General features: G+C 38.5%; 2 protein-coding genes across 12 annotated transcripts in view; one reads left to right on the top strand and one right to left on the bottom strand.

The window, feature by feature from the left end:
- The window catches only part of RALGAPA1 (Ral GTPase activating protein catalytic alpha subunit 1), a 202,247-nt gene extending 184,425 nt beyond the window's left edge, over positions 1-17,822 (top strand). For 4 of the 11 annotated variants that reach the window (XM_018066154.1, XM_018066149.1, XM_018066153.1 and 1 more), the window contains 3 exons: positions 7,635-7,759; positions 14,594-14,596; positions 16,478-17,822. In XM_018066154.1, the coding sequence (XP_017921643.1) occupies positions 7,635-7,759; positions 14,594-14,596; positions 16,478-16,626 (277 nt within the window). In that variant the 3' untranslated portion in view covers positions 16,627-17,822. Of the gene's footprint in view, positions 1-7,634; positions 7,760-8,361; positions 8,393-14,593; positions 14,597-16,477 lie in introns of all 11 variants that reach the window. The other 7 variants (XM_018066157.1, XM_018066152.1, XM_018066151.1 and 4 more) reach the window with 3 other exon arrangements.
- On the bottom strand, positions 19,896-21,557 carry INSM2 (INSM transcriptional repressor 2). The gene has a single exon (XM_018065972.1). The coding sequence runs from the start codon at positions 21,555-21,557 to the stop codon at positions 19,896-19,898; it is 1,662 nt and encodes a 553-aa protein (XP_017921461.1).

Genomic DNA, 26,228 nt, shown 5'->3' with positions numbered 1-26,228 from the left:
CTTTACTCCTGATAATAATAGTCATGAGATCCTTGAGTTGTACTTACAAAATGTATCTACCTATATATTATATCTCAATAAAATTCTAATTATCCATTATGTTTTCAAGATCCTATAATGATACTGCTTCAGAATGTTTGAAAATATTTCATGGCCTGTTAGAACTGAAAAGCCAAATGTGGTTTATTTTCTCATTTTTAGGTCATGTTATAGATTTTTACTATGCTACATATGAGATTCAACTATATAAACAAACATTTTTTGAAAATTGCCAATCTTAGAAGTTAAGCTAATAGTCATTGTGTTGGCCATCCCTGAGCTGACTAAAATTAGCCTTTTATACTTTTTTTTTCCATCTAAATTCGTATCATTGAGATTGTCTGTAGAAAGAGCACTGGGCTCTTAAATAACCAAGGTTCTAGTCCCAACTCTACCAGTCAGCAGCTTTGTTTTTCTAAGCAAATCTTTATATTCTCCTTCAAGGCAAAGCTTATTGTTGAAAAGCATTTTGCTGAGTTTCCTGAAATTAATGTTGGTAGATCTTTGTTGTATCCTTCCTCAAGTTCTGAGTTGTCCTAAAATATTCTCTATAAATTATGCCTTGGGATCAGTCCTCTCAAGATTGCCTTTTTAAAACCTTAAATATTTAAATTCCCAAGTATTTTTTTCAAGGATATTTTTACCACTCAGAGTGTACAGAGCAGTTTTGGATATCTGCCTAAAATTATTTTGAAAATACCTTTCATTTTATTTTATTTATGGAGATATTCCCAGTTGTCTTTCCTTTTCTCCTTTCACTGCAGATGGCCACTTGGATGATAAGAAGTAGAACTGATGAAAAAATGCTTAATTTCTTAAAAAAAAAAATTATCCCAACCAGTGGGACAAAATGTTTATTTCATTGCTAAATTGTAATGAGTTGTGATTACGTTGAACATTATAGCATTTCTTCCATGGGCAATTATTTTATGTTAATATCAGCTTTCTTTTAAAGTTACGCCTTACATAGGTATACACAGTGTTTTACTCACAGGTCAGCTAGATTAAAGATAGGGGTAGAACCAAACTCTTCATCATAAGATTCAAACACTGTCTCTAAATTCAATCCTAGGTAGGTCCCAACTATATTTGCCCCCAAGGGGGTTTGTCTCTGGAGAGCCTAATTGGGATTAGAGAAAGCAGGCTCTCTGCATAAGTGAAGTCGCTCAGTTGTGTCCTACTCTTCGCCACCCCATGGACTATAGCCTACCAGGCTCCTCCATCCATGGGATTTTCCAGGCAGAAATACTGGAGTGAGTTGCCATTTCCTTCTCCAGGGGATCTTCCCAACCCAGGGATTGAACCCGGATCTCCTGCATTGTAGGCACTTTACCATCTGAGCCACCAGGGAAGTCAACCGGCTCCTAATCAATTATCAAACCAACTTGATTCATTCCTTCTATAGTTTATAAACAGTCAAGGAGTACTACTGCGTCTTGTGCTAGGTGCTGGAGATATTAAGATAAAACGGCATGGTCTCCATCCTCAGACATTAGTCTCCCGCTAGTTTATTAGAAGAACAAGCATGAGGAAAGAGGCACACTTGGTGCTTAACAGCTGGCTCTGGAGAGCAGGAAGAGGCCTCGATTTGTGGCATTTATTGAGTTCCATGATGTGAAAACTCCCACCAGAGTCAGTACCAAGCTACCAACCATCTTGCAAACTTTGTAAATAAAGTAGGTAGTATTCACAAAAAAATTTTAGTCACTATGCAAAACTCTTTCTCTTCCTGCAGTTACCATTCTTGGAATTTTCTATAGAGAGAAGGCAGACGAAATTCCTAACTGGTAAAACAGCAAAGAAACCACATTCATATGAGTGTGGGCAAGTGCTTACTGCATTAGGAATTTCAGAATGGGCCTTGAATCCCTGAGGCTACGCTGTCAAGCACAGATATAGATACTTCATACTTTGCCTTTACTGAAAAAGGAGACAGTAGGGTTTCTCTTTGTTTTGGAAAGAAAACATTAAACTTGAATTTAAGAGGCAATTAGTTAGGCAATGATAGGCCTTTGATGTCTGCTTATCATTTTCATAACCTTTTTATGAAAAATTATACTTTATATTCGTTCTTACGTACTACATGTGTACACACATATATACATATATAAACACATACACACAAATTTCAATTTCTTTGAAACTAGTCACGAGTTACATTGGACGTATAAATCCCCTGATTACACTGTATTATTAAGAAAATTATTGTGGAGAATGAAAGGTTGTTCCTTCTTTAAAACCAAATCTACCTTTAAAAAAAATTACCTTTTCTCTATTTTTCCTATACATTAGTAAAGTTGAAATAAGTGGCACTAATTAACTGTTTACCATCTCTTTTCTTCATATTCTCTTTTTTCTCATGAGAAATCAATTTTCTCAGAATAACTCAGAAGTTCCTCTTGTACGTACCATAGACAAGTTTTATCAAAGCATTCTTGCAAATGAATGCATGTATATATTTCTTAAACTGGTACTGAAAAGTGTCCACATGGAGACAACACTTGCTATTTATTAGGTTGGTGCTAACATAATTGCAGTTTCTCACTGTGAATTTTAAATCATTATAACTAGGCTCAAACAGATCTTTATTAGTCAAAATAAAAACCATTACAATCAACACATTTTTTTAGTAACAAGAAATAAGTTGGTTTATTCCTATAGCATAAAAATCTGTTGTTTTGGGATTCAATGAACTCTTGGAAAGAATTTTCTGCATTCTGCTGGTTGTGGAAGCATTTTCCCTGCAAGAAATTGTAGAGATTCTTGAAGAAGTAGTCATTGGTGAGAGATCAGGTGAATATGGCAGATGAGGCAAAACTTAGTAGCCCGATTCAGTCAATTTTTGAAGCGTCGGTTCTGTAATATTCGCTTGGGCATTGTCATGGAGAATTGGGCCCTTTCTGTTGACCAGCGCTGGCTGCAGTTGTTGCAGTTTTTAGTGCATCTCATCGATTTGTTGAGCATACTTCTCAGTTACAATGGCTGCACTGAGATTCAGAAAGCTGTAGTGAATCAGATGGGCAGCAGACCAGCAAACAGTGACATGACTTTTTTTTGGTGCAAGTTTAACTTTGGGAAGTGTTTTGGAGCTGTTTCTTGGTCTCACCACACTAAGTTGGGCATTGCCAGTTGTTGTATAAAATCCACTTTTTGTTGCCTGTCACAGTCTGATCAAGAAATGCTTCATTGTTGTTGCATAGAATAAGAGAAGACAGCACTTCAAAACAATGTTTTTATTTCTGGTCACCTTGTGAGGAAACCACTTATCGAACTTTTTCATCTTTCCAATTTGTTTCAAATGCTGAAAGACCATAAAATGGTTGATATAGAGTTCTTCCGCAACTTCCCATGTAGTTGTAATAGGACCAGCTTCGATGGTCTCTCTCAAATGGTGGTGGTTAACTTCAGATGGCCAGCCACTACACTCCTCATCTTCAAGCCTCGCGTCTCCTTTGCAAAACTTCTTGAACCACCACTGCACTGTACATTCGTTAGCAGTTCCTGGGTCAAATGAGTTGTTGATGTTGTGAGCTGTCTCTGCTGCTTTACGACTGATTTTGAACTCAAGAAAATTACTCGAAATTGCTTCTTATCTAACATTATTTCCATAGTCTAAAATAAATGTAAGCAGCAGGTAATAAGTCATTAGCAAAAAAAGGCAAGAGTTGGAAATTAAAATGATGTATAGCATAACCACATTAATTTAGAATGTGTTCCAGTATCCATTGGCAAATTTCAACAATGCAAAAACAGCAGTTACTTTTGCACCAACCTGATACAAGGAGGTTGAGTCAGAGGTCAAAATAACTGTTTTTAACATTCACATTAAAATGTGGCACAGAGAATTCAAGCATCTCTTTCCAGGAGTGGGCTGAAATTGAACCCTAGTTTCATGACAGCTGATCTTGATCCAGTGACACAGGGCCATTATTTATTATTTCACATGTAAGTTTAAAATCAAAGTAATTACTTAAAATGAATACTGATGTTAACATTGCGTTAATGAAGTACAGATTGGGTTTAAACTATTTATACTATAAAAAATATTTAGTTCCTTTTTCTTATTTTTAGAATGGGTAATACTCCTTCCCCCCATTTCTGCTTTTGCAGAAAGTAGAAGGAAAGGAGGATTAGTGGATAATTATATTGCTGTGATTGCAGCACCTGTGTGTTATTTCTTTTGATTGGCTAGTTCTGTATTAAAGATTCCTACCAGCCAAAAGTCTCCTTCATCAAATGGCTTTTTACTAGCTTGTTTTGGCTTGGGTTGTTTTAGATTTGCAACAAAGACTGTCTTAATTCAACTTAGACTTGTACTTTAAGTTTTACTCTGAATTTTTTAAGTATGCCATCACCTTTTTAGCATCTCACCCATTTCATTTGTAATTTCAATGCCAATGGCAACATACAATTGCAGTAGGAATATAGCTTGAATTGTTATTATCCATCAGGTTTGTGTAGGCCACTCAATTTGTAGGTACTAATAACTCTTCCCTAGAGAGCTGCCTTTTAAGGAATAAGTGGGTAACCTATTTTAAGGACATATAGGAATTAACTGTTTTGGATTATGGTTACCATTCCAGATGCTAACATCACTGTTTGGAACTTTATAATCATCTTAGTCACAAAAGGCTCCTTGTTTGTGGACTCAGGATTATGGTTTAAGTACTTCGAGTTCAGTATATCACCTTAATATATGTTTTCCAAAGTAAAAGGAGAAAAGATGTAAGTACGTAGATTGGGTTGCTTTGATATTATTGTTTGTGCTTTATTTGACTGCAGCAAACTTAGAAAATTAGAAAGAATTTAGCTTTTAGAATGTGGTTTACTGTACTCTACTGTTACTAAGCTAACTATTTTCTGAAAATAATCCTCCAAAAGGAAACTGCAGACATCACTGTTACAGTTTTTCATTTAAATTCAACCATCAGTGATTGTTTTCCTTTACTCTGCCACCTATACTTGGACTTTAAAAATTGTTTAGTAAGCATTATTACCTCTAATGATTTTTTTGCAATTTTATTAAATATATCGTGGCTTTTCTACAAAATGAATATATTATGTCTAGATAATTTTAATTTGTATAGTTTTATATATTGAAGTTTCTTCAGAGTTTTCTGAATCACCTTTTATATAGTGAAATAGAATTACACCCCAAAATGTATCTTCTCTAGATATTCATTTCTTGTTCTAATAAATTTTACTACTTTGGAAGTATTCTCCTTGCTTTAGAAGTACTAAATTTGCTTTCTCTCTGCCTAATTTTTGTGTAAACTCTAAATATAATAAGATAAACTAAAATATTTCATTTATAGGCCCTCTGAAAGTAGAGCATTTTAAAAGCAGGTAGGTGTCTCCACCCTACTTTTCATGAAGCATTTTACCCATTCAAGCAGACTTTTAAAAACAGCTTGTTTTGATAGCAGACTGTTCTCCTGTGGGCCTTCAGCCTTTGCTTCCTGGCAGCACCTTTGGTGCGAAAAGAGAGTGATCAATTGGGAGACTATCAGTGCCAGCATGCATAGAGTGATAAGTTAACACACCACTGGGAATTTCTAGGGCCCACCAAGATACTTCACTTCTAATGTGCTAACAAGCTCATTTTTCTACCTCTTGCCTCTTCAGTTATTTTTTTTCTCAGAAGAGCTTAGAAGTTGAGTGCATCAGGCATAATGAAAAGCTCTGTAGGAGGGAGAAGCAATAACCCCATTTTTCCCTTTTCAGCCAAATAGAAAATTAGTTTCTGGTAATACACAAAGGCCAGTATTTTTTGTACAAGGGGCACTGCTGTGAATCAAAGGACTCTATTAACTGCAGAAAATTCGGCAGCTGTGAATCTCCCCCAATGAAAAAAGTACTTTCCAACAAGTTGTGAGATATGTGGTATTATTTAGATTGAACCATCAGTTTCATCCCCTTTCATTTATAACCATATACTCTCTTTTAAAAAGTGTGCTATATTACTTTTCTGGGTTAACACTCAAAAATGTCTGCATGATCCTTCTATAAAATCCTTACTGCTGATCATTTTAATATAGCATCTTTTCCTGTTGCTCCCCATTGCAGGAGTGAAATTATTTTGAAGTTCAGCCCCAGAAGTAAAAATAATGGATAACAGGGAATTGGAATTAAGATTATTTGAATATTTGATACATAATATGTAGTATAAGAGATTACTCAAATCATTTAGATGGCAAAAGACATCACAGTCTTAAGTCAAGTGCACAATGAATATAGACTTAACTTTGTTTCTCTCAATAATGCCTTATAAATGTAACTGGCTATGGGATCTCCCACTGAATTAACATTTTAAATTATCTTCCTCTCAAAATTTTTTCTTGGTCTTGGTTATAGACCTGGTCTACAGTTTAAAGAACTGAAGAACAACAATTGAATTGCAATTTTAAAAAGAGAGAATAATGAGTTTTGAGGGTAAAATACTAAAATGGGTCTTAGGGAAAATTTAGTGAATAGAGAAGAAGCAATAGGCAAATTTTTATTGTCCTTCATACTTATTTATATGTTTTATGTAAAGCCTATCAACATAGCACACTGAGTACAGCAGGAAAACTTTCAAAAGTTGTAGAAGAAAGGTTAACTGATTTCTCAGTTCAGGAACTATACGACATGAAGTCAGCATGTGAGTTTTTCCTGATAATTGTATGTTGCTGCCTGCTGCTCTACATTTTGACAGCCATTTCCATAGTTGCTTTCGTGAACAACAGAAATATTCTCTCTCTTTCTCGCCCTCTCTGTGCTAACAGCACAATCAGGCCTGCTGAAACAGGAAGCCTGGAGTGGGTTGTTCAAAAGCAACAACACTTCAAGGTACTGGTTGCTTGTCAATAATATCAGAGAAGAAAATGTGGTGAAAGGGAAGTACAGTATTTTTCTGTCAGTGTCAGTGCCCTGTAGATGCTTTTGTTAGACAGTATTTAGGAGTCCTGTGGACTCTTTGCAAATATTCCTGCCTGTTTCAGTGTTATAATTGACTGGGTATTTTTTTCTGACATACAGATTCAACTGTGTATTTATCTTAACTGCATGGAGTTATTCAAGGATTACAGCAAGAGTAGTCTTCCATTCAAAATGAGAACAATTGTTGGGAAAATGCAGGGATTTAAAAAAGATATGCAGGAATTTTTCACAATAAATCATTGCAAATGAAAAATAGAATTTCAGACATAGTATTTTAAGCAGCATTATAATATTTATCATGTGGCTTTTCAGAGTGCATCTGCAGATCGAAGCTGATTAACCAGATAAGATGAGCCTAGGCTGCCCTGGTAGCAGTTGAATCCTCTTCCAAGTAAACTGTTAACCTTTCTTTCTTCCAACAGTTTACTGTTAGTTATATTCTAATAAATGTATCTCTGTTAAGCTACCAGGTATAATGGTGTCCGGAAGAGTAAACTTATGTTAATAGCTATATTTTTTTACTCTTTACAAAGTCACACTCTTAGTGATATGCAAGAATAGTTGGCGAATATATTTATTAAGAAGTAATGGCTTAGCAGTGATAGGCCTTTTTGAGCAGATCTGTTCTTTTCCATTGTAAGCTGCATTTAAGTTCAACCTTAACTGAAGGAAATCAGCTATGAGGAGAGAGCACGGTATCTGCAAACGATTGTCCAGCACCATTTAGAGCCAACGACATTTGAAGATTTCGCAGCACAGGTTTTTTCTCCAGCTCCCTACCATCATTTACCATCTGATGCCGGTAAGGTTAAAAGCAAGTATTAGTTACTGGTCATTATTCGAACTTGAAATGCAATACCCTTTTGTTCTGAGAAAAAAAACAAAACTCTTATATGAAAAACTTGAGTACAATTCCAGTCATTGAAGTATAGATATTTTTCATCATTATTTTCATATTTGGCCTATAAATTTGATTTATACTTTCTTTTACCTAAATACAGTTCTTTTAAACATCAACAGTCTTCATTAAAAACACATACACTACATTTTATCTTAGCTAAAGGGCAGTAACAGTTACGTTTCACAGAATCATTGCTGAAGTATCTGCAAAAGAAACACAGTTGAGCAGGCACTCTCAAATTTGGAGGATCAAATTTTATGGCCAAGAATATTGCCTTATCATTTCTGATTTTACAAATAAAGTTAAAATAACTGGTCTAGATTTAGAAGTACTTAACAGAGTAAATTATTTGTAATATTTGAAGATTATAAGAGGGTACTGCATTTTTACAATTAACTAATTTTGAAGAAATCAGTAAGAAAATAAATGACTCATGGCCTTCCTATTCTGTAATACTTTGCACTCCTTATGATTGTTTCATTTATTTTATTTTCCCTCTTTAGATCATTAAATATCAGTTCTGTTTATCTGAAGGTAAGACAAAGTGTCACACAAAACACCCTTTGTTCTTCCCCCATTTCCTTTTTAAAAAAATTAGCAAGCACTAAGCTTGTAACTCAGTTAATAAGCAAACTTAACACTGCCCTGGTTCATACTAAACATTTCAGAAATTGTCACTAAATTTCTTCCAGAATTATACTTACTAACCTAGGTCTGCATGAAACACTAACATTGGTTCTGGGATAAAAATAACTAATAATAGAACCCTTGGTTGAAGTTAGTTACACCTTGTTGTATTGACCTTTTTGTTTCTCAGCATGAAAAAGTAGTCCTACTGAACTGAAATGGTGTGTCTGTATTTTGTAATGTGTTGCATTGTTACTGGATATCCTTACTCATCAAATAGTTATTGTTGTGTGCCTTACACTGTCCTAGGCACCTGAAATACACTCTTTTAATGATGTTCAAGGGAAGCAGGGAAAAAGAATACAGTATACTTGAAATTCATTATAACAAGCCTTCAAATTCTCTTTATATTATGTAAGTTTTCTTTGTATTAAATACGTTTAACAGGCACAGTACTCCTTTTCTGGCTTAATTGGTTTGAAAAAAATAACTAATTCTCAATTGAGGTTTAGTCTGTGAAATTAAAGTTTCCATTCCTATCACCCATTTAATTGGCCATTATAAAAATAATTTTACAAAGAAACTTGGAGCCCTTTCAGTTAATAATATAAAATACCTAACAAAGAGAAAATTATATTAGACTGGGTTCAATCTTTAGAAAGATTAAAAAGTCTTAATGTTTGCTTCAGTGGATTGACACTATCTGAAATTACTCGGCTTGGCATTAAGAAAGATGGTAAAAGAAAGATACTAAAAATAAATTAACGAACAACCACTAAAAAATAGTTAAATATACCTGGACATTTCATTTTTAGTAATAGAGAATATCTAATAAAATATCAGACTACATTACTGAAATAGACATGAACACCTTTGTTTATCATATAGTTGAACCATAAGTTTCACAAGTGAAAATATTGATTAGACCATGTTCAGACTAACTTCTCCCCTCAAATGTATACAGGCTGTTAGTTTTTATGTTGTATTTGTTTACTAGCTGGAGTCCTTCATATTCCTGTTCTTAATGTTTTTCTTACATTTTATGTATTATCCTGCACATTTGACCAGATATATAATATGGGAAGTAAGTAGTAGTCTCACTTTCTGAGACATTATGTAAAGGATGATACAGCAGCCAAGTCAAGGCTCTTTGGTTAATTTGGGAGTTGGGGCGGGGGAGGGGGGGGGGGTTGTGCCTGGTCTTAGTCGCAGCTTGCAGGATCTAGTTCCCCAACCAGGGATCGAATGAAACCTGGCCCCCACATTAGAAGAAGCCCAGAGGTCCTAGCCACTGGACCACCAGCAAAGTCCCTGGTTAATTTTTTTTTAATTGTCTTTGCTTTTAGGAACCATTAGAAACATGACCTTGAATTTTTTTTAAAAGGTCTTTTTACCTATAAATAACTTTTCCAGTATTACTGAATACATTTTTATGCTTTTTTACAGACTTGAATAGTTATGAAAGATAAAATTTTTATCAGTAGTTTTAAGGTGTTTTTTTTTTCTTTAATGTGGACCATTTTTAAAGTCTTTACTGAATTTGTTATAATATTGTTTCTGTTTTGTGTTAGGTGTTTTGGGCACAAGGCATGTGGGGTTTTAGCTCCCTGACCAGGGGTGCAACCCACACCCCTACACTGGAAAGTGAAGTCTTCACCCCTAGACCCCCAGAGAGACCCCAGAGTGGTTTTCAATTCAACACAATAATATAAAAAAGGAAACATTTCCCCATTTATAGTAGCAAAACATGATGACATCTGAAGAATGATTGTTTTCCCCAATCAGCTCAAATTTTGATTTTCCTGTCACAAACTAACTCATACATGCGGAACTCCCTTTAAAGTTATAAGTTAAAGTGTAGAGAGAAGACATAAAATAGGCCACGTAATAGCCATAGGGACCTGACTTACAGTTTGCAAAAGTTGCATACTGGTGTGAATATTTTTAGGTTCATTATTACTTGTTAATATAATGAAAAAATTGATTCGCCACACTGAGGAAATGGCATTCAGAACTGCAGTTGAGAATCAATTTAGACAGCCTATGCATACCACATCTATATAAACTAATATTAATCAATACTAATACAATAAATTGAAATTATGTTTTAAAGGAATATCAATATGATAATCATATAAAGGATATAATCTGTTCTTCTAACCAAACCAATAGAATTATAATAAACTAATTCTATTCAGTAGAATAGTGGAAAAATACTACTTTAAGTTTACTTAACTTGGCTCAAGCTTATTTAATACCTACTTCCTGTATAACAGTAATTTATCAGTTGTGATGACATTGAAATCCAAGGAGGATTTTTCTAGGTAATTTTTAGTATTTAAATAGACATGAAAAACATTTTTGGTGTATCAAAATTGATCCATAAATTTCATAACTGTATTTTCTCAAAATGCACTCTGTCTGTAGCAGTAGACTGATACTTAAGGGAAATTATTTTTATCCCTAAGGTCATTGAGGGAGATATCGTGATGTCACACGTTGTTGATCTTCCATAACCACATTAAAACATTATTAGATTTTTCATGTCCTTTATTTTAAAAAAAAAATTACAGGAAAAAAATCCCTTTATCTTTGTCAGGCATGTGTGTGGAAAATATCAAAAGTTTTACAGTGACCTTCTTTTTTAATGTCTTAATATTCATGAACACCTCTCCTCTGACTCTAAACTTTGAAATTACTCCTCTTCCTGGTCAGATTATATTGGCAGTTCAAAATCCTGATATTTTCCCCTAATGTCATATTATCTTCTCAAAGTGAGTCTTGTCTTTTCTCCCCCGCCCCAAGTCTTTTCCAGTGTTAATGTTTTTTTACTATCATCAGCCATAAGTATTTTTGAATATATTCTGTTATAATCTAGAATTACCTCTAATACTCTATTATTTTAGTTGAGCTAGTATTAGATACCTCCCTTTGGGTTTGTTTCTCTACAAATTGTTAGAAATTTTAGTATTTTAAATAGTAAAGGGTTGATTAGTATTTGACTCCCTCTGAATATGCACATATATACATACATATACGCACACACATATACATGTACAGTTGACCCTTGAACAACATGGGTTTGAACTGCACAGGTCCACTACACATGCATTTTTTTTTTCAGTAGCAAATATTACAGTACTGCACAATACTAGATTGGTTGAATCTGTGAATGCAGAACCACAGATAGAGAGGAACAAGAACTACCTACCTGTAGGGAGAACTGCATATACAGAGGGCTGACTATAAGTTACAGGCACATTACATAGAGAGTTGGCACCCCTAATCCCCACATTCAAGGGTCAACCATATATACACATAATATATACACAACCATATATGCAGATAAATATATCTACATATGCATACCACTTTGTATAATTACCTTTAGAAAACATATAGATTCCTAAGTAAATATTCTAAAAATTAGTAATATGATTCAAATAATCCAAATAGTGATTATGAAGACCTAGAGTAGAATCTAATCTTTCATTCCAACCTCAATTTTGCTATTAATTCATAAAATCTATATTGCCACATATAGATGAGACAGTATGACAATTGTCAGGCCCATCTCTTTGAATCTTTCAGTGGAATGAATCATCAAAATTCAGCCATTAAAGTTTTCTCCTTTTCCCAGGCTTTGAAATGATCTAGAAGAAAAGATTTTAGCTTTTCAGAAGATAGTTATTTTATATATATCCTAAATATTATTTGTGAGTGCCAATAGAAAATCAACTGCCTTTGACATATAAGCTATAAGTTTGTTTACTATGTTTTTAAAAACAAATTCCTAATGATATTTATCAGTACGTTAGCCTGAAATTAAAAGCAGCCAAGTATATTCTCTTTTCAGTATTTTGAACTTAGAAATTTGACTTGTATGTTGACCAAGAAGCAAATAATATTAATCTTAAATAAAGTCCATTAACCTTTAATAACAATAATTATTAGGTTCAGTTTTCACATAGACCAGTCATTTAGATATAAAATTTGTGTGATGAAAATAACAATAATTGAACAATCACTGTGCATCCTCTCATTGAATCTTCTATAAGATGAAAACCAAAAAAGTTTACCCAGTCACCTGCTAAAGTCAGAGTCTGACTTCAGAGTGCATGATCTTAACTAATATAATTATTCATTTAGTCTAAATATTTTCAGTCCCTTCTTGATATTGAGGGAGGAGAGAAATTGCCCAGTAACCCGTCATGTTTGCAAATTAGAGTTTGTTAAAATTTTTTATTTTGAAGGCTCTACTTTTCCATCCATTGAAAAATCTTCATTATTTTTTATATAGTTTTAAGGTTGCCATGGGAGAACTATGGGCTTTGGAAGTCAGACTGATCTGTATTTAAATCCTAGTTCTCCTGTTTATTATCTCCATGAACTCAAATGAATCCATTTATCCTAAACCCAGTTTTCCCATTTGTAAGGAGATAAAATATGACAAGTTTAGACTGATATGTTCTCAGTCTCCAATAATGGTAGTTTTTGAGTATCTTAATAAGAAACCTCATGTTTGCCTGTATTTCTGTGTTATTTTATTTTAAATTATGTGTTAACTTTATGACATTCAGTGGTGCGTCCACACTAATCTTAACCACATATCTACTCCTTTACCGATATTAAAGCAGTAAGATTATTTGGGTGATCTGTTCTTTAACAAAGGTTATATTTTGTAGGAATATTAACATAAAAGTGGATAGATTCTCTATTTTCCCCCAAACTAAACAGTTATGTTCTCCACATTTTACCAATTAACATTTTATTGGTCATTTTCTTCAACAACTATTTCTAGTTTCTATCCCATCTTTTCTAATCTTCATCTGTTTTGATTTAAAGTCTGTTATTTTTGCTCTTATCATAGTTTTATTGTATACACTTATTATATACCTGCTATATGTCAGGGTCTTTGCATTTGTAGGCGTTCATTCCCACAACTTTGGAATACAGCTAGTATTGTCTCCATTTTACAAATAAGAAAACTATCTCAGGTTAGTTTGCCCAGTATCCAGCAAACTAAACTTGTCATTTAACTTAGGTCTGTCTAACCCATGCCCGTGCTGTTTCTAACATGACACTACCTCTTCATTATTATTTAGAATTGTTTTCAAAGTCACAATATTTTTAAAGGCATCGTTTAGTACCTCCAGTAACTTCAGCAGTTTTAAATGGGTCATACCTGTCAGCAAGTAGTATAATTAAAGCCACAACAAATAACGATCCATTAAGTGCCCTTTTATAATCTTTATAGATCCCCAAAGTCATATTCTTCATGTTGCTTGTAATAAAGTTCATTGTAATCAGTGTACAAAATACAAATCAATATATTATACCATCAAGATATAGACACCATTCTTAGTACTGTAAAAACATTAGTAATAGATACATTTTGTAAAACATAGGAGCATATACTTTTTAAACTTGATACTAGAGAATATTTTATTGATAGAAATAAATCAATATTCTTTATGACTCAAGTGACATAAGTCAATACTTAAGAGTAGGATGTGAAATGAAGTGCAAGTATCACATTATTCTTTAAATCTAAAATTGAGATCTGTCCACCATCGATTACTTATGGAATTTGGGTATGCTGAGTATCCATCACAAACATCATTTGCTAAAACGTGAGGAGGTCCTAATAGCTGTATACCACACACATACTAAAAAGTCTGATTTGACTCAGTTGACTGAAAGGGGTTTCACCTTGAAGGCAGTAAGGGGGACGTAGAGGAATTGCTGTTTTTGAAGAAAAATATTCTTTGAATTTGGCATACTCTTAAGTAGCATTCCTTTCTGTGATGATGGAAATGTTCTGTGTCTGCGCTGTCCATTAGGGTTGCCACTAACCACTTGTGACTGCTAAACAGTTTAAAAGTGGCTAGCTAGTGCATCAAGGAGCCAAATTTAAATTTTTCATTTAATTAACTAATGTGGCTGTGGCTACCATGTTGGACAGTATAGCCCGAGAGAATTTATGATTGAGTGATTAGGATAACCTGCCACCAGTACAATGAACACTTTAAAAGGTAGATGTTTATAGAATTTCTCATAGACCTTTTTTTTTCTTTTCTTTTTTCCTATTTGAACTTGTTTTGTTAGTGGGTAAGTATAACATTTGAATGTACAAGCATTTGTCCATTGTGAAACTTCATCACCCTAACACATTGCATGCCCAATTGTATTTCATAATAAAAACCTGATTACTGTCTTCTCTGCTCCTCTGTTAACACCTATAAAATTCTGCACTGTGTCGCTCATATCTGTTATCTGTCTTCTCTTTTGTTTTCTCACTTCTGCTCGCTACTCCATTTCTTCATTCACAACAAAGAAAGAAATGCAGTGATAGTTCTCTTCCTCCCAAAACCTCCACTAGAAAACATTGGCCATCTCAAGGTAAACAGACATGGGAAGGCCTCTCATGACTGGCCGGAAATAAGTATGCATTACCTGAAAAGCATGAGCTACTGCTCTTCACCTTCCTTCTGCCGTCCATCCGCAGTGCTCCCCTAAAAAGGGCAGTGGATTCATATTCTTTAAGATTTCCAGTATGGGTCCAGTATGAACCAGTTCAGATCTTTGGGAAGACTAAAGGCAAACAGAAGTACGTGTCGTTCTTGTATTTTGAAGGCCAACCTCATTTCAGTTAGAAAAGAAAGAATGTTGGAGAAGTTACTTTGAAAAAGAGGGAAATTTACCTGAATTAGGATTAGTGATAAAATATTTTTTCCTTGACAATATATGCTTGTTCTTGAGTATACTATTTGACCTTGAAAACATTTTGAAGTGTTCCATAGAGATACATTCTTAATTTCCTAAGACATCTCAGTAGGATCTGTACCCTTTACTGAATGGTTTTGTTTCTTTATAAATATTCATACCTTCAACTTAGGCACAAGTGTTTCATTATATGGAAGCAGTAGTATAAGTATTCCCAAGCTCAGAGTGTCAGTGAGGAGTTCCAGTGGCTAACAGATGTGCCAAAAGTTTCCTATAGAGTAAGGAGCTGTGTCCGTTGAAGCCTGCAGCCTGTGTCATGTACCTTTGTTTGTGACACACATAAAGATAATTTTTATGTACATAAAACAAAGGAAACCTGGATTAAAGTGCCTCAAAATATACAGAATGTTAAAAATTTTGTTATTTGCAGGTTTTTTCAGGGGTTTTTAGTTTTAACGAAATATTTGAGTGCCTATAGTGTGCAAAGTGTGTAAATTAGAGAATCATAATTCATAGACATACAAAAGTGAAGAACTACTTTGTACATGATACGAAGAATTTTCCAATTTGAACTCTTTTTTGCTTCTTTCAAATATTTAAATCTACTGACTCTACTGGTAACTAGAGAAGTTTAAGAAAATGAGCATTACTTCTCTCTTCTAAATTGAGACACTTTGAGAGAGCGGTTTTTTCTTTTTGAACTGACTTTCAGATGAGAGATCTTGTCCTCACCCTCCTCTCCCCCCGGAATTTATCTTGTTCCTTCTTAAAAACATATTTAAATTTAACTTCCTAGCATGTTTAATGGTCTCATACTACTAAGTCCCTTTTGGGAACGCTTGGTGCTGTTTTATTTTCCAGTTTGAGCAGTGAAGGCCCTTTTGTTGATTATATTCTGTACCCAAGAGATAGCAATTGGTCCTTCTCACCTGCTTCTTAAGCCCTCACGTGCATGCTGATGGTGCTTTGGATCCTTGTCCTTTCTGTCCTAAAGATCTTGCTTCCCATTGCTTCTTCTGGGGAGCTCTCTGGTTGATTCTGGTTCTGGAAATAATGATTGGTGCTTTCTGGCTACTATGATGACATGAGCCCCCAGATCACTGGGTTTTAAATAAAATACTAGTAGACTTTTGTAACAAGCATATTTGGGGCTTGCTCTTGCCTCTCAAAAGACCTCACTAAGGTCTTTGGATCTGTAGCAGAGAAGTTACTCTTGTAGGAGGAGAGCCAGAGGATTTGCACTAATGCGCTTGCTGTTTCCCACAGGCTCCTACCCAGAGATCCTATCCAGTGAAACTCCCACAGCGGCGCAGGTAGACGGGGCCGACCTGGCCTCTCCAATGTCTCCTCGAACAAGCAAAAGCCGCATGTCCATGAAGCTGCGTCGCTCCTCTGGCTCCGCCAATAAGTCCTAAGGAGACAGCAGCCTGGCAGTGGTCACCAGTAGCCACCTTAGCACGAACATGGCGTTAACCCTTCCAGGCTTTGTGTTTGCCATAATATGCATGTTCCTTCCTGAACATTTATTTTAGAAAACACTGGATTTAAATAATTTGTAACTTAGTATTTTAGATTTGGGTTGTTTATTCGGTTGGTTTTTTCCCCCACACTCCACGCTGCCATATGGGGGGTAAGGGGTGAAGCTTTATTCTATACCCTTTACCTTCCCTCACTAATTATGTCCAAGTAGTTTTACTTTGAATTTCATAATTAAATTTGAGCCAAAATATAATTGGACAGATAAGCCTCATGATTTTATCGTGCCCCATTACAACTTTATGGCTCAGTAAATATATAATTTTTTAATAAATGTACATCTTTAAACATTTGTAACGTTGTGGCAAAAGTTACAGATCTGTTAATACACTTGATGTGTATGGATTATTTATGTTATCGAAATAAACGACTTAAAATAAATGGTCTTTTAGCTTCTCAAGTTCCAGCTGAAATAAGTTCAGCATTACCTTTTTCTTCCCAAAGCAGTGTCTCATTTCTCGGCTGTGTAGCAGGTGATGCCATGACATATCTAAAACCAGAAAAATCACTGTGCTGGACTCTGATTCATGTTTAGCTTCCAAATATTTTTCTAATGTTTTGCTTTTTAAATGGTATCACTGTTAAATGCCACTTCTGTTTTGAGATTATGGCCCCTTATTATTGGCTGCTGGACCCTGGTATATCTATGTTCTTTCTTAAGTACCGAAAAGGGAAGAATGAGGTGGGGTGGGTAGAAAAAAAAGAAAACTTTTCTAAGTGTGTGGCTTAAATTATGTGTATTATTTTAAAAGAAAAGGGAACATGACCCAGGAGTCTAAATTAATCTAATATTGTTAATACTGAACATGCAGGTGCAGGTTGGTATACATTCCACCCTCCACAAATATTTTCCTACAGTAGATAAGCTGCTCACATTTTGCTCACTTTTTTTTTTTTTTGAACGAGCATCTCCTAAGGAAATGTAGCATGACATTGGTACTAACTGCATGTGTAAATACATCATATCGGCAAACTATAAAATATAAATTATGTATCATCATTCATGTAGTATCTACAAATTTGTAACAGTGGAAAAAAGATGGTATTTAATAATACAATAAAAATATTCTTATCATTTTGTGTTCATGAGTGGTCTTTTATATTTTTTCAGACTTAATAAGCAGGGCCATAAAGCATGAAAAACTAACTTAACTAGGCTTATCTTAACTAATCATGAAAAACCAATTTTAACTCTCTTCTTTGGATACACCCCATTTCTCAGAGATCCTACCACAGTTACTAAAAATAGATTTTTCACTTTCATAGCATCTCACCAGAAACTTCCTCCAATGCACTTGGTTAAAGCATCTATTTATCTCACTTTCATGCTGCTTTGATTACTTAAATTTTACTTTTTTTGGTAATATATATTCAGGAACAAAACTTTTTACAGTTTGTAAAGGAAGCTTTCAGAGTTCCTGTGCACTTAAAATTTTGGATTTCCTTATAAATACAAATTCCTAAGAAACTATGTAGAAAATAAACTAAAATTCCCAGTAAAGCTTATATAAAGGATAAATATGGATAGAGAGAGCTCTGAGAACAAGATTAAACAATACAGTTTCCCACAACCAAAATGAAGAACTGCAAAAAAGATAAAATACCTACTTACAAATTTCTGTAGTGCTTTTCCTTTTTAAAAAAAATTAACAAGTTAATGGTTTGATAATATGTAACAAATTGGAGTGAAAATACTAACTTAAAAATACTGAAGTTAATTAGCACAGTTAACATTTTACTCATCTTCAAATAATTCACTAATTTTGAAAAAGAAAATATGTAAAATATTTTCTGTTGACATTTTTGGGTGGTAAAGTATCTTTAATATTTGAAGAATAGTACATATCCCTTGCTTTTTGGAGCTCAGTCTATGCAGCCATACTTCCAAGGAAAATCTCCCATTTATGCACCATTATAATCATTTACAAAATATAATTTGTCTGTATTCCAACTAAATGGATCACCAAGATTACTGGCTTTGGGGAGATGAGAAGTGTGGCATTTAGAAACAGGCTGTGTTCAATGGGATTCTTTAGACAAACACAGAACGCAACAAAGCACCAGCTATGTACATTTATTTGGTGGTAAGCATCTTACAAATATGGGCTACCTGTCCAGCAGTACTCAGCCAGTGTTCCAAACTCTGGCTATTAGGGCATAGGTACAGAATACATGCTAAATACGGTTTACAAAAAGAAATTCAAAACCAGGCTGCTGCTGAAATAATGAATTGCCATTCATTTTCATAGTGGGTTGTAAGTATTAACATCTTCCTTAAGCTGAACATAGTGTCATATATAATACACATTATAAGATTTACAACAGAAGCATTAAAACAAGTTGGATGAAACCCTACTAAAACTGAAACTTCAGGAAATGAGTTCTGTATTTCCCAAAAGCTTATATTAAAGGTTTAAAGTATCTTCCTGAATACTGCACACAAAAGGGCTAGAGGTGAGAATCTGGGAGGGCTCTCAACTCCTTTCAGTAAGAGGCGTTATTCCCCACCTCCAGACACCAGCCTCAGAGTGTACTAAGCATTGAGAAAAGGAAAGTTTACAAGGAGATCTCCACATCACCCAAAAGTGCGCAAACATCTTACGTTTCCTTTCTTACAAGACACTGGTCTTGTATTTCCCACCCACCCAATGTAAGTTTGGCACCAATCACATAACTCTTAATTCACAGAATATACAGTGCAAGACGTCTGACCCTACTGAGACAGAAACTACAGAGGCGCTTGCGATGGCTAGAGGAAAAAAAAAAAAAAGGACCTCCACTTTTGGTAGCTAGAATCCTTTGTAGAGACATGCACGCACTCACTGCGACTTTCCATAGGAATTACAAGTCATATAGGATTCGTTGGGGTCTCCAGAGTTTGATGGGGGCGGGGGGAATCCTATCTTGTGAGGAAGATTTAAAGCTGACACATCTTGATCAGGAACGCTTATACCATATACATACCTGCTCTAGAGAGAGATTTTATATTTCTCTGTCCGCTCCTCAGGCGGAACATTGACACTATTGAGAGTTTCAGATGAGAAAATAAGGAAAGAGGGTAAACTCGCAAGTTGAAGAAAACCCCACAGAAATCCCCAGGGTCGTTTCCTCCACAGCCCACCTTACAATCTTCCTCGTCTCTCAGCCCTCAGCAGCCCGGCCGCAGCGGCATCTGCAGCAGCAGTACCTGCCGACTTTCTGAGGGGTGGCACTTATTGATGTGCCGGGTCAGCCCCGGGGAGCTAAAAAAAGTGGACGGGCAGTGCTTGCACGAGAAAATCTGCTGAGCATCCCCGTCGGATGCCCCGCCTGGATTCGGTGCATCGGGAGGCGCCCCGGCCAGAGCGGGCAGGAGCAGCTCGTCGCGGACCGCATGCCACAGCCGGTGTTTGTCCCTGATGTCTGCCGACGGGAAGTGCGCCCCGCACAGCGGGCAGGCGAAGGCCAGGGGGCTGCCGCGTTCCGAGCCAAAGCAGGGGCCGAGCGCGCGGGCCGAGCCAGCCTCATGAGTGCCCAGGTGCTTGCGCAGATAGGCTTGGCGACGGAACTTTTTGTGGCAATATGGGCACACGAAGATCTCGGGTCCCCCGACACCACTGGCACTGCCGGGGTCAGGCACCCGGCGCCCCAACACCCCCGCCGTATAAGGGAGCTGAGGAAGTGGAGGCTCGGGGTGGGACAGCACCTGGAGGCCGGGCTGTGGGGCGCTGTCCTGGTGCTGCTCCGTCCCGGAGCTGTCCCTGGCCCGTGGGTGCTGATCCGCAGTTCGCTCCGCACGGCTGTTCTCCTTCCCCTCGGCCAGGAAAGATGCAACAGTCCCAGAATCCGGGGAGGACGACGATGGAGGCAGCTTCCCGTCGGCCGAGGAGATCGTGGCTGCATTGGCCGCTGCGGGACGCGGTTTGTGCCAGCGGCGATGGGAAGCGAGGTTCGCAGGGCAGCTGAACACCTTGTCGCACTCGGGGCAGCGGTACTCGACGCGCACGATGCGGGAGCAGCGGTGCTGAGCCAGCGCGAAGGGGTCTGCGTACTGCTCCTTGCACAGCTGGCAGATGAACTCCCCCAGCGGCGTGCGGCTGCCCCCGGGGCCCCGGGACGGCGCCCCGGGCTCCTCCTCCTTGATCTTCAGGCCCAGAACAGGGGACGTGGTGACTTCATCGGCGAAGCTCAACTTCCTCATGGCCTTTGGTTTCTTGACTCCCGCGGCTGCGGGCCCAGACGAGCAGCCCGAAGGAGCCTTGGCACGGCGCTCGCCGCCGGTGGCCCGCTTCAGGCCGTGCAAGGTGGCCGAGAGGGGTGCGGGGTCCGGATGGAGCGCGGGCTCTGGGAACGGTGCCCGGAGAGGCAGCAGGAACTGCTCCCCCGAGGTCGGTGCAGCTGCTGGTGCCACCGAGCAGGAGAAAGAGGCCACGGCGGCAGCGCCCCCGGGAAAGGACTCAGCAGAGACGGGTGAGCTGAGGCAGCGCTCCAGGAACGCCCTGCGCAGTTCCACGCCCGCCGGCTTCGTGGGGCTGGGGCTGGGCCCCGGACCCTCCCTACCATCCGCCCTCCACTCCGCGCCTTCCCTCCCGCCCGCCGCTGGGCTCACCCTAGCCGCCCGACAGGACGACCCTGACAGTTCACGGGCCGCCTCCTCCTCCGGAGTTGGGTGTGCCTCCGGGTCCACACCGGGCTGAGGGGTACTGGAAGCCTCCTCGGGGAACGGTGGCGTCCCCGGAGGTTCCAGAAGGGGGAAGACCCGCTCAGCTAGGCGCACTCGGTAAGAGCCGCCCGTCCGTTTAGTTCTCTTTACCAGGAAGCCCCTAGGCATGGTGGAGTCGGAGCGCTCAGGGGCAAAAGAGTGACAGGGGCGCCGCGGGGTCTGCGAGAGGGCGAGCACGGCAGCCGCCTGAGCTTCGCCGAGGCCGTCATGCGTCCGCCGCCTTTATAGCTGAGACGAGGGCCGAGGGGCCGCAGGGTCGCCTTCGGGCTGGACCAGCCAATCAGGAGTGGGAACGGGCGCGGGGGCGGGGCTTTCGCGGGACAGGGCTCGCGCGGGTCCACTAGGCGGGAGGCGGCGCGGCCCGGCTTAGCTGCGCCTCCTCCCTGCCGCCCACCCGGCGAAGACGCGAGAAGGTAAGGTGCTGAGTGTGAGGAAGCTCGGCGCTCCCTGCGTCAGTGGCCTCCAGGGGCCGTCTGGGGTGCCGGGCGGAGAGGCCACCTCACAGCGCCCTCCTTGCGGGCGGGACCCCGCTGCCCCCGCGTGTGGGAGGGTGATGGAAAAGCACCCCCCCTCCCCGGCCACTTTGCGAGAGCACAGCTGAGAGGAAGGGCGCCGGGCCGCAGGTGCTGGGGAGGCGACGAGTTGGTTGTCAGCCGGCGAACGGGTTAACGTCCTCTGCTGGTATCGAGCTGATGAGAAGCTGCGACAGAGCGGCAGGGCGGCTGACTGCACCGCCGTGTGCCTACACTTGACGGTGGGAGCACGTCTGCCATCCAGTATCGATCGAGCCTGCGCGCGTCTGTGATACTATGAGAATTCATCTGGGAAGAAGGGCTCTCAGTGCGGGAGAGCGTGCGTGCTGGCAAGCCTCTGGAGCTCAGGACGCCAGCAGGTTCCTGGGCCCCGGTCCTCGGGGCTTATAAATGCCTCCTCCCCATGGGAATAGGAGCAGGGAGGGGAAAACAGGATCTAATTTTCGACTGTGCTCAGATAAAGTGCTCTCTCTGTTCGCACCTTCCACTTGTACTATCCAGAGACATGACGGTGCCTAACTGAACTGTTTAGCATGGAGTAGATTGAGTGAGAAATACTGGTGGAATCAGGATTTCCTCTGCTCCCCTTGTGTAAGAGATACTTTGCCAAAAATGTGCTATGGACCTTTAAAAACTCAATACATTTTCATCCAGCACTGTTTTCAGCACTAGAAGAGATCTGAAAGTTTGTGATACTAGTTGATCTATGAAAAATAATTAGAATATATATGGCAGATGCATAGTAAAGTGCCCCAAATCCATGGTATAGACAAGTACAATCTGAGAATAGGAAGGGAAAAGAACTGTGTATTCAAGCCTCCTAAGTAAAATTGGAGAAACAGACTGAGCCGATATGTTTTCAGAGTAGACTATGGCATAACAGATCCAGTCATCAGTAACACATACTGTCTTCCTTCTAATGCATGAAGCATTTTAACATAGAGAGCATTATTTGAGGGAAGATTTGGAAGTAATTATATATTTGTTAATCAGTGGCTATATTTTGTGCATTCTACTTAAGTAATCTCTAATCTTTCCACAAACACAAAACAGAAGTAGATATTATTCTCCTTTTATGATGAGGGGACTGAGCCGCAAGAGAAGTTGTATCACTGGCTGAAGTCACCCAGAGCCCGGAATCAAAAACCAAGTTCTCACTAATTCCAAAGCTCAGACTTTCCACTAGACCAGTGTCTTCAAACTATTTTTTTTCTGATCGCATCCCACATTTAGAAATATTTTACAGAACACACAGGTAACTGAAACAAAAGTTTTACAAAATAACATTTACCCTTAACTAGGTGCAAGCAGTTTTGTATTTTCTATTCACTTCTATTTTATTTTTTTAAATGTTAGTCATAGCAAACGAATTTATTTGATAACTCACTAATGGATTACATCCCACAGTTTGAAAAACACCATCATTATGATGTCTCCCATTAAACAGCATGAAACCATACAAAATTGAATAAAATAAATAAACCTCCGTACTTTATGATCAAAATTAACATCTGGAATCACTACTTAAAATATTTGAGTCCTTTAGTTGTATAGGTAAGCTTTGTTCTTTGAATTGATTGTTTCTGACATGCCACTTTATGTATGATTTCTAACTCAACTTCTCGGTTGTTCTCCTCTTATTTCTAATGACCCAGATACTGTCTGGTTTGGAAAATCTAATATAAGAATTTTAATACTTTGAGATGGCCCCTTTTTGGGGGGGTGGCTTTTCCTTGGGTGCGTAGTACTGTGTCAGAATTGCTGTCAACCATATGACCCAGCACTTGTGCTTCCAGGTAAATACACAGAAGAATTGAAAACAGAGACTGAATCACACGCTGGCACACTGATGTCCATCAAAATGTAGCGTTATCCACAGTAGCCCAAAAGTGAAAACAACCCAGTGTCCACCAACAAACACACAAACAAAATGTAGTATATACAACTGACGGGTAGTATTCAGCCATAAAAAGAACTGAAGTTCTGACACATACTACAACATGGGGACTCTCAAAAACATTATACTAAGTGAAATAAGCCAAAGAGAAAAAGACAAATATTCCAAGATTTCACTTACATGAAATGTCTATAATGCTTATTGAAAAGAATGCTTATCCATATTTTACTTAAATGAAATATCTAGGCAAATTCATAGAAATAGAAAGATTATTACTGGTTGTCAGGGCTGTAGGAATGGGAACTTATCACTTAAGAGGGTTATATAATTTCCTTCTGGAGAGATGGAAAAAGTTTTATTAATAGTGGTGAGAGATGGACAACACTGTGAATGCAATTAATGCCTAAACTGCACATGTTTAAATTTAAACAATTTAAAATTCTTTAAATGGACACTTTTGTTATATATATTTTACCACAAGAAAAATTTTCACACACACACCAAAAGAGTGGAAGGCAAAACCATGGCATATCAGCCTGTGGAAAGAATGTAAAGGACTAGGTCATGTAATTTGGACTTAATTACACAGGACAGGCAGAGAGAGTCACTTAAAGTTTTACAGTGAGGGAGTAACATTTGCTTTTGAAACTGCATGAGGGATAATATCTTTGCCTGAAATTTCTGCCAGAGAGAGAAAAGGAAACACAGATAAAGCAGTCTCCTCTCCTCAGTCTTTCACCTTTCTGAAAATATGGATCTATTTTCTAGGAAAAAAAAAATTATGGAAACTTGAAAAGTCAGAAGGGCAGTTATAAGGTGAGAATACTTCGTGAAGTGATTGGCATAGAGTTGATATTCAATAAATATTTTTTGAATGAATGTTGCTGATTGTTAAATGGCTAGTGAGTGTGTCTATCCATCTATCCAAGCATCCTTCCAGCCCTCCTGGCTTCCAGACATCCTGTCTTCTTCCATCTGTACAACTATTCAATCAGATCAAGTAACTGCCCTATAATCTTTCTGTGATGGTTCACAAACATGGTGTTCAAGGATTATCTTTATTTTCAGATAAACAAATTCATGGAAAAGAGGGCCTAGCCTGTACTATTTCTGTTCCTGACCACCATTTTACAGAAATCTACCCTGAAATTTCTGGTTGACCCAATGGACATCAGCATCACCTGGGTTACCAAAGGGTTTGCTCCTGACCCGTCCTTCTACCAGCTCTGCTTCATTGCTTCCCAGGGAAGAGCTGACTGCCTGCCTGGGAACTGCTCTGCTCTTGCTGCAATCACCCCTCCTCTGGGGGAAACAGCCACCTCCTTCTCACTCTTCCCCTCCCCAGAATGCCTCTTCTGTTATTTCCATTCCTCATCACCCCATTCTCTCAATATCCAGTGAACATCAGACCTCCATTAAAAGGAGAGTTTCCCTGCACAAGTGCATCTGCTATTCTCCCCACTCCTTAACACTTGTATTGGCTACCCCATAGGCTAAGGCTAATACTCATCTAGTATTGAATTAGCCCTATGTTACCACTGTGAAACAGAACAACTAATGATTAGTATGTAACAATTCTCAGGTGGCTCAGTGGTAAAGAATCCACCTGCCAATGCAGGAAATGCAAGAGACACAGATTCAGTCCCTGGGTCAGGAAGATCTCCTGGAGAAGGAAATGGCAACCCACACAAGTATTCTTGCCTGGAAGATTCTGTGAACAGAGGAGTCTGGTGGGCTACAGTCCATGAGGTTGCAAAGAGTCAGGCAAGACTGAGCACACACACACAGACACATAAAAAACACACAGTCATTTCTCTTCTGTGTGTTCAAAATAAAAAAGCATTATTATTTTTAAAAAGAGGAAAAATTGCTACCAAATATTTTCTACAGATCCAAGTTCTAATAGGCCTCCCTCACTTCCCCTCAGGTGTAACTTGATAACAACCTTTCTGGAAATCAGTATAGCAGTGAATGTCAGAAGCTTTAAAACAAACAGGTATGTCCTTTAATTTACCAACTCCTCCTTTAGTAAATCATCCAAAAGAAGGGAAAAGATACATGCACAAGCCATTTTTCACTGTGTTTTTGTGATTGTATATAATCAGAAACTACCTGAAACCACCTTGAAATTGTAGTGCAGCTCTACTAAAGATGATTATGCCGTAAGAAGGCAATGACACTGGAGCGTCCCAGGTGGCTCAGTGGTAAAGAATCTGCCTGCCAGGGCAGGAGACACGGGTTCAATCCCTGATCCGGGAAGATCCCACATGCCACGGAGCGACTGAGCCCATGTGCCACAACTACTGAGCCCGTGCTCTACAACAAGAGAAGCCACTGCAAAGAGAAGCC

Source organism: Capra hircus, chromosome 21, assembly GCF_001704415.2.
Source record: "Capra hircus breed San Clemente chromosome 21, ASM170441v1, whole genome shotgun sequence".
In the NCBI taxonomy this organism is placed as follows: Eukaryota; Metazoa; Chordata; class Mammalia; order Artiodactyla; family Bovidae; genus Capra; species Capra hircus.
Note: the sequence above shows the minus strand (reverse complement) of the source record. Positions and strands in the feature narration are given on the sequence as shown.

Coding starts and splice junctions, on each gene's coding strand:
- INSM2 (XM_018065972.1), bottom strand. CDS start 21,557: ATGCCTAGGGGCTTCCTGGTAAAGAGAACTAAACGGACGGGCGGCTCT.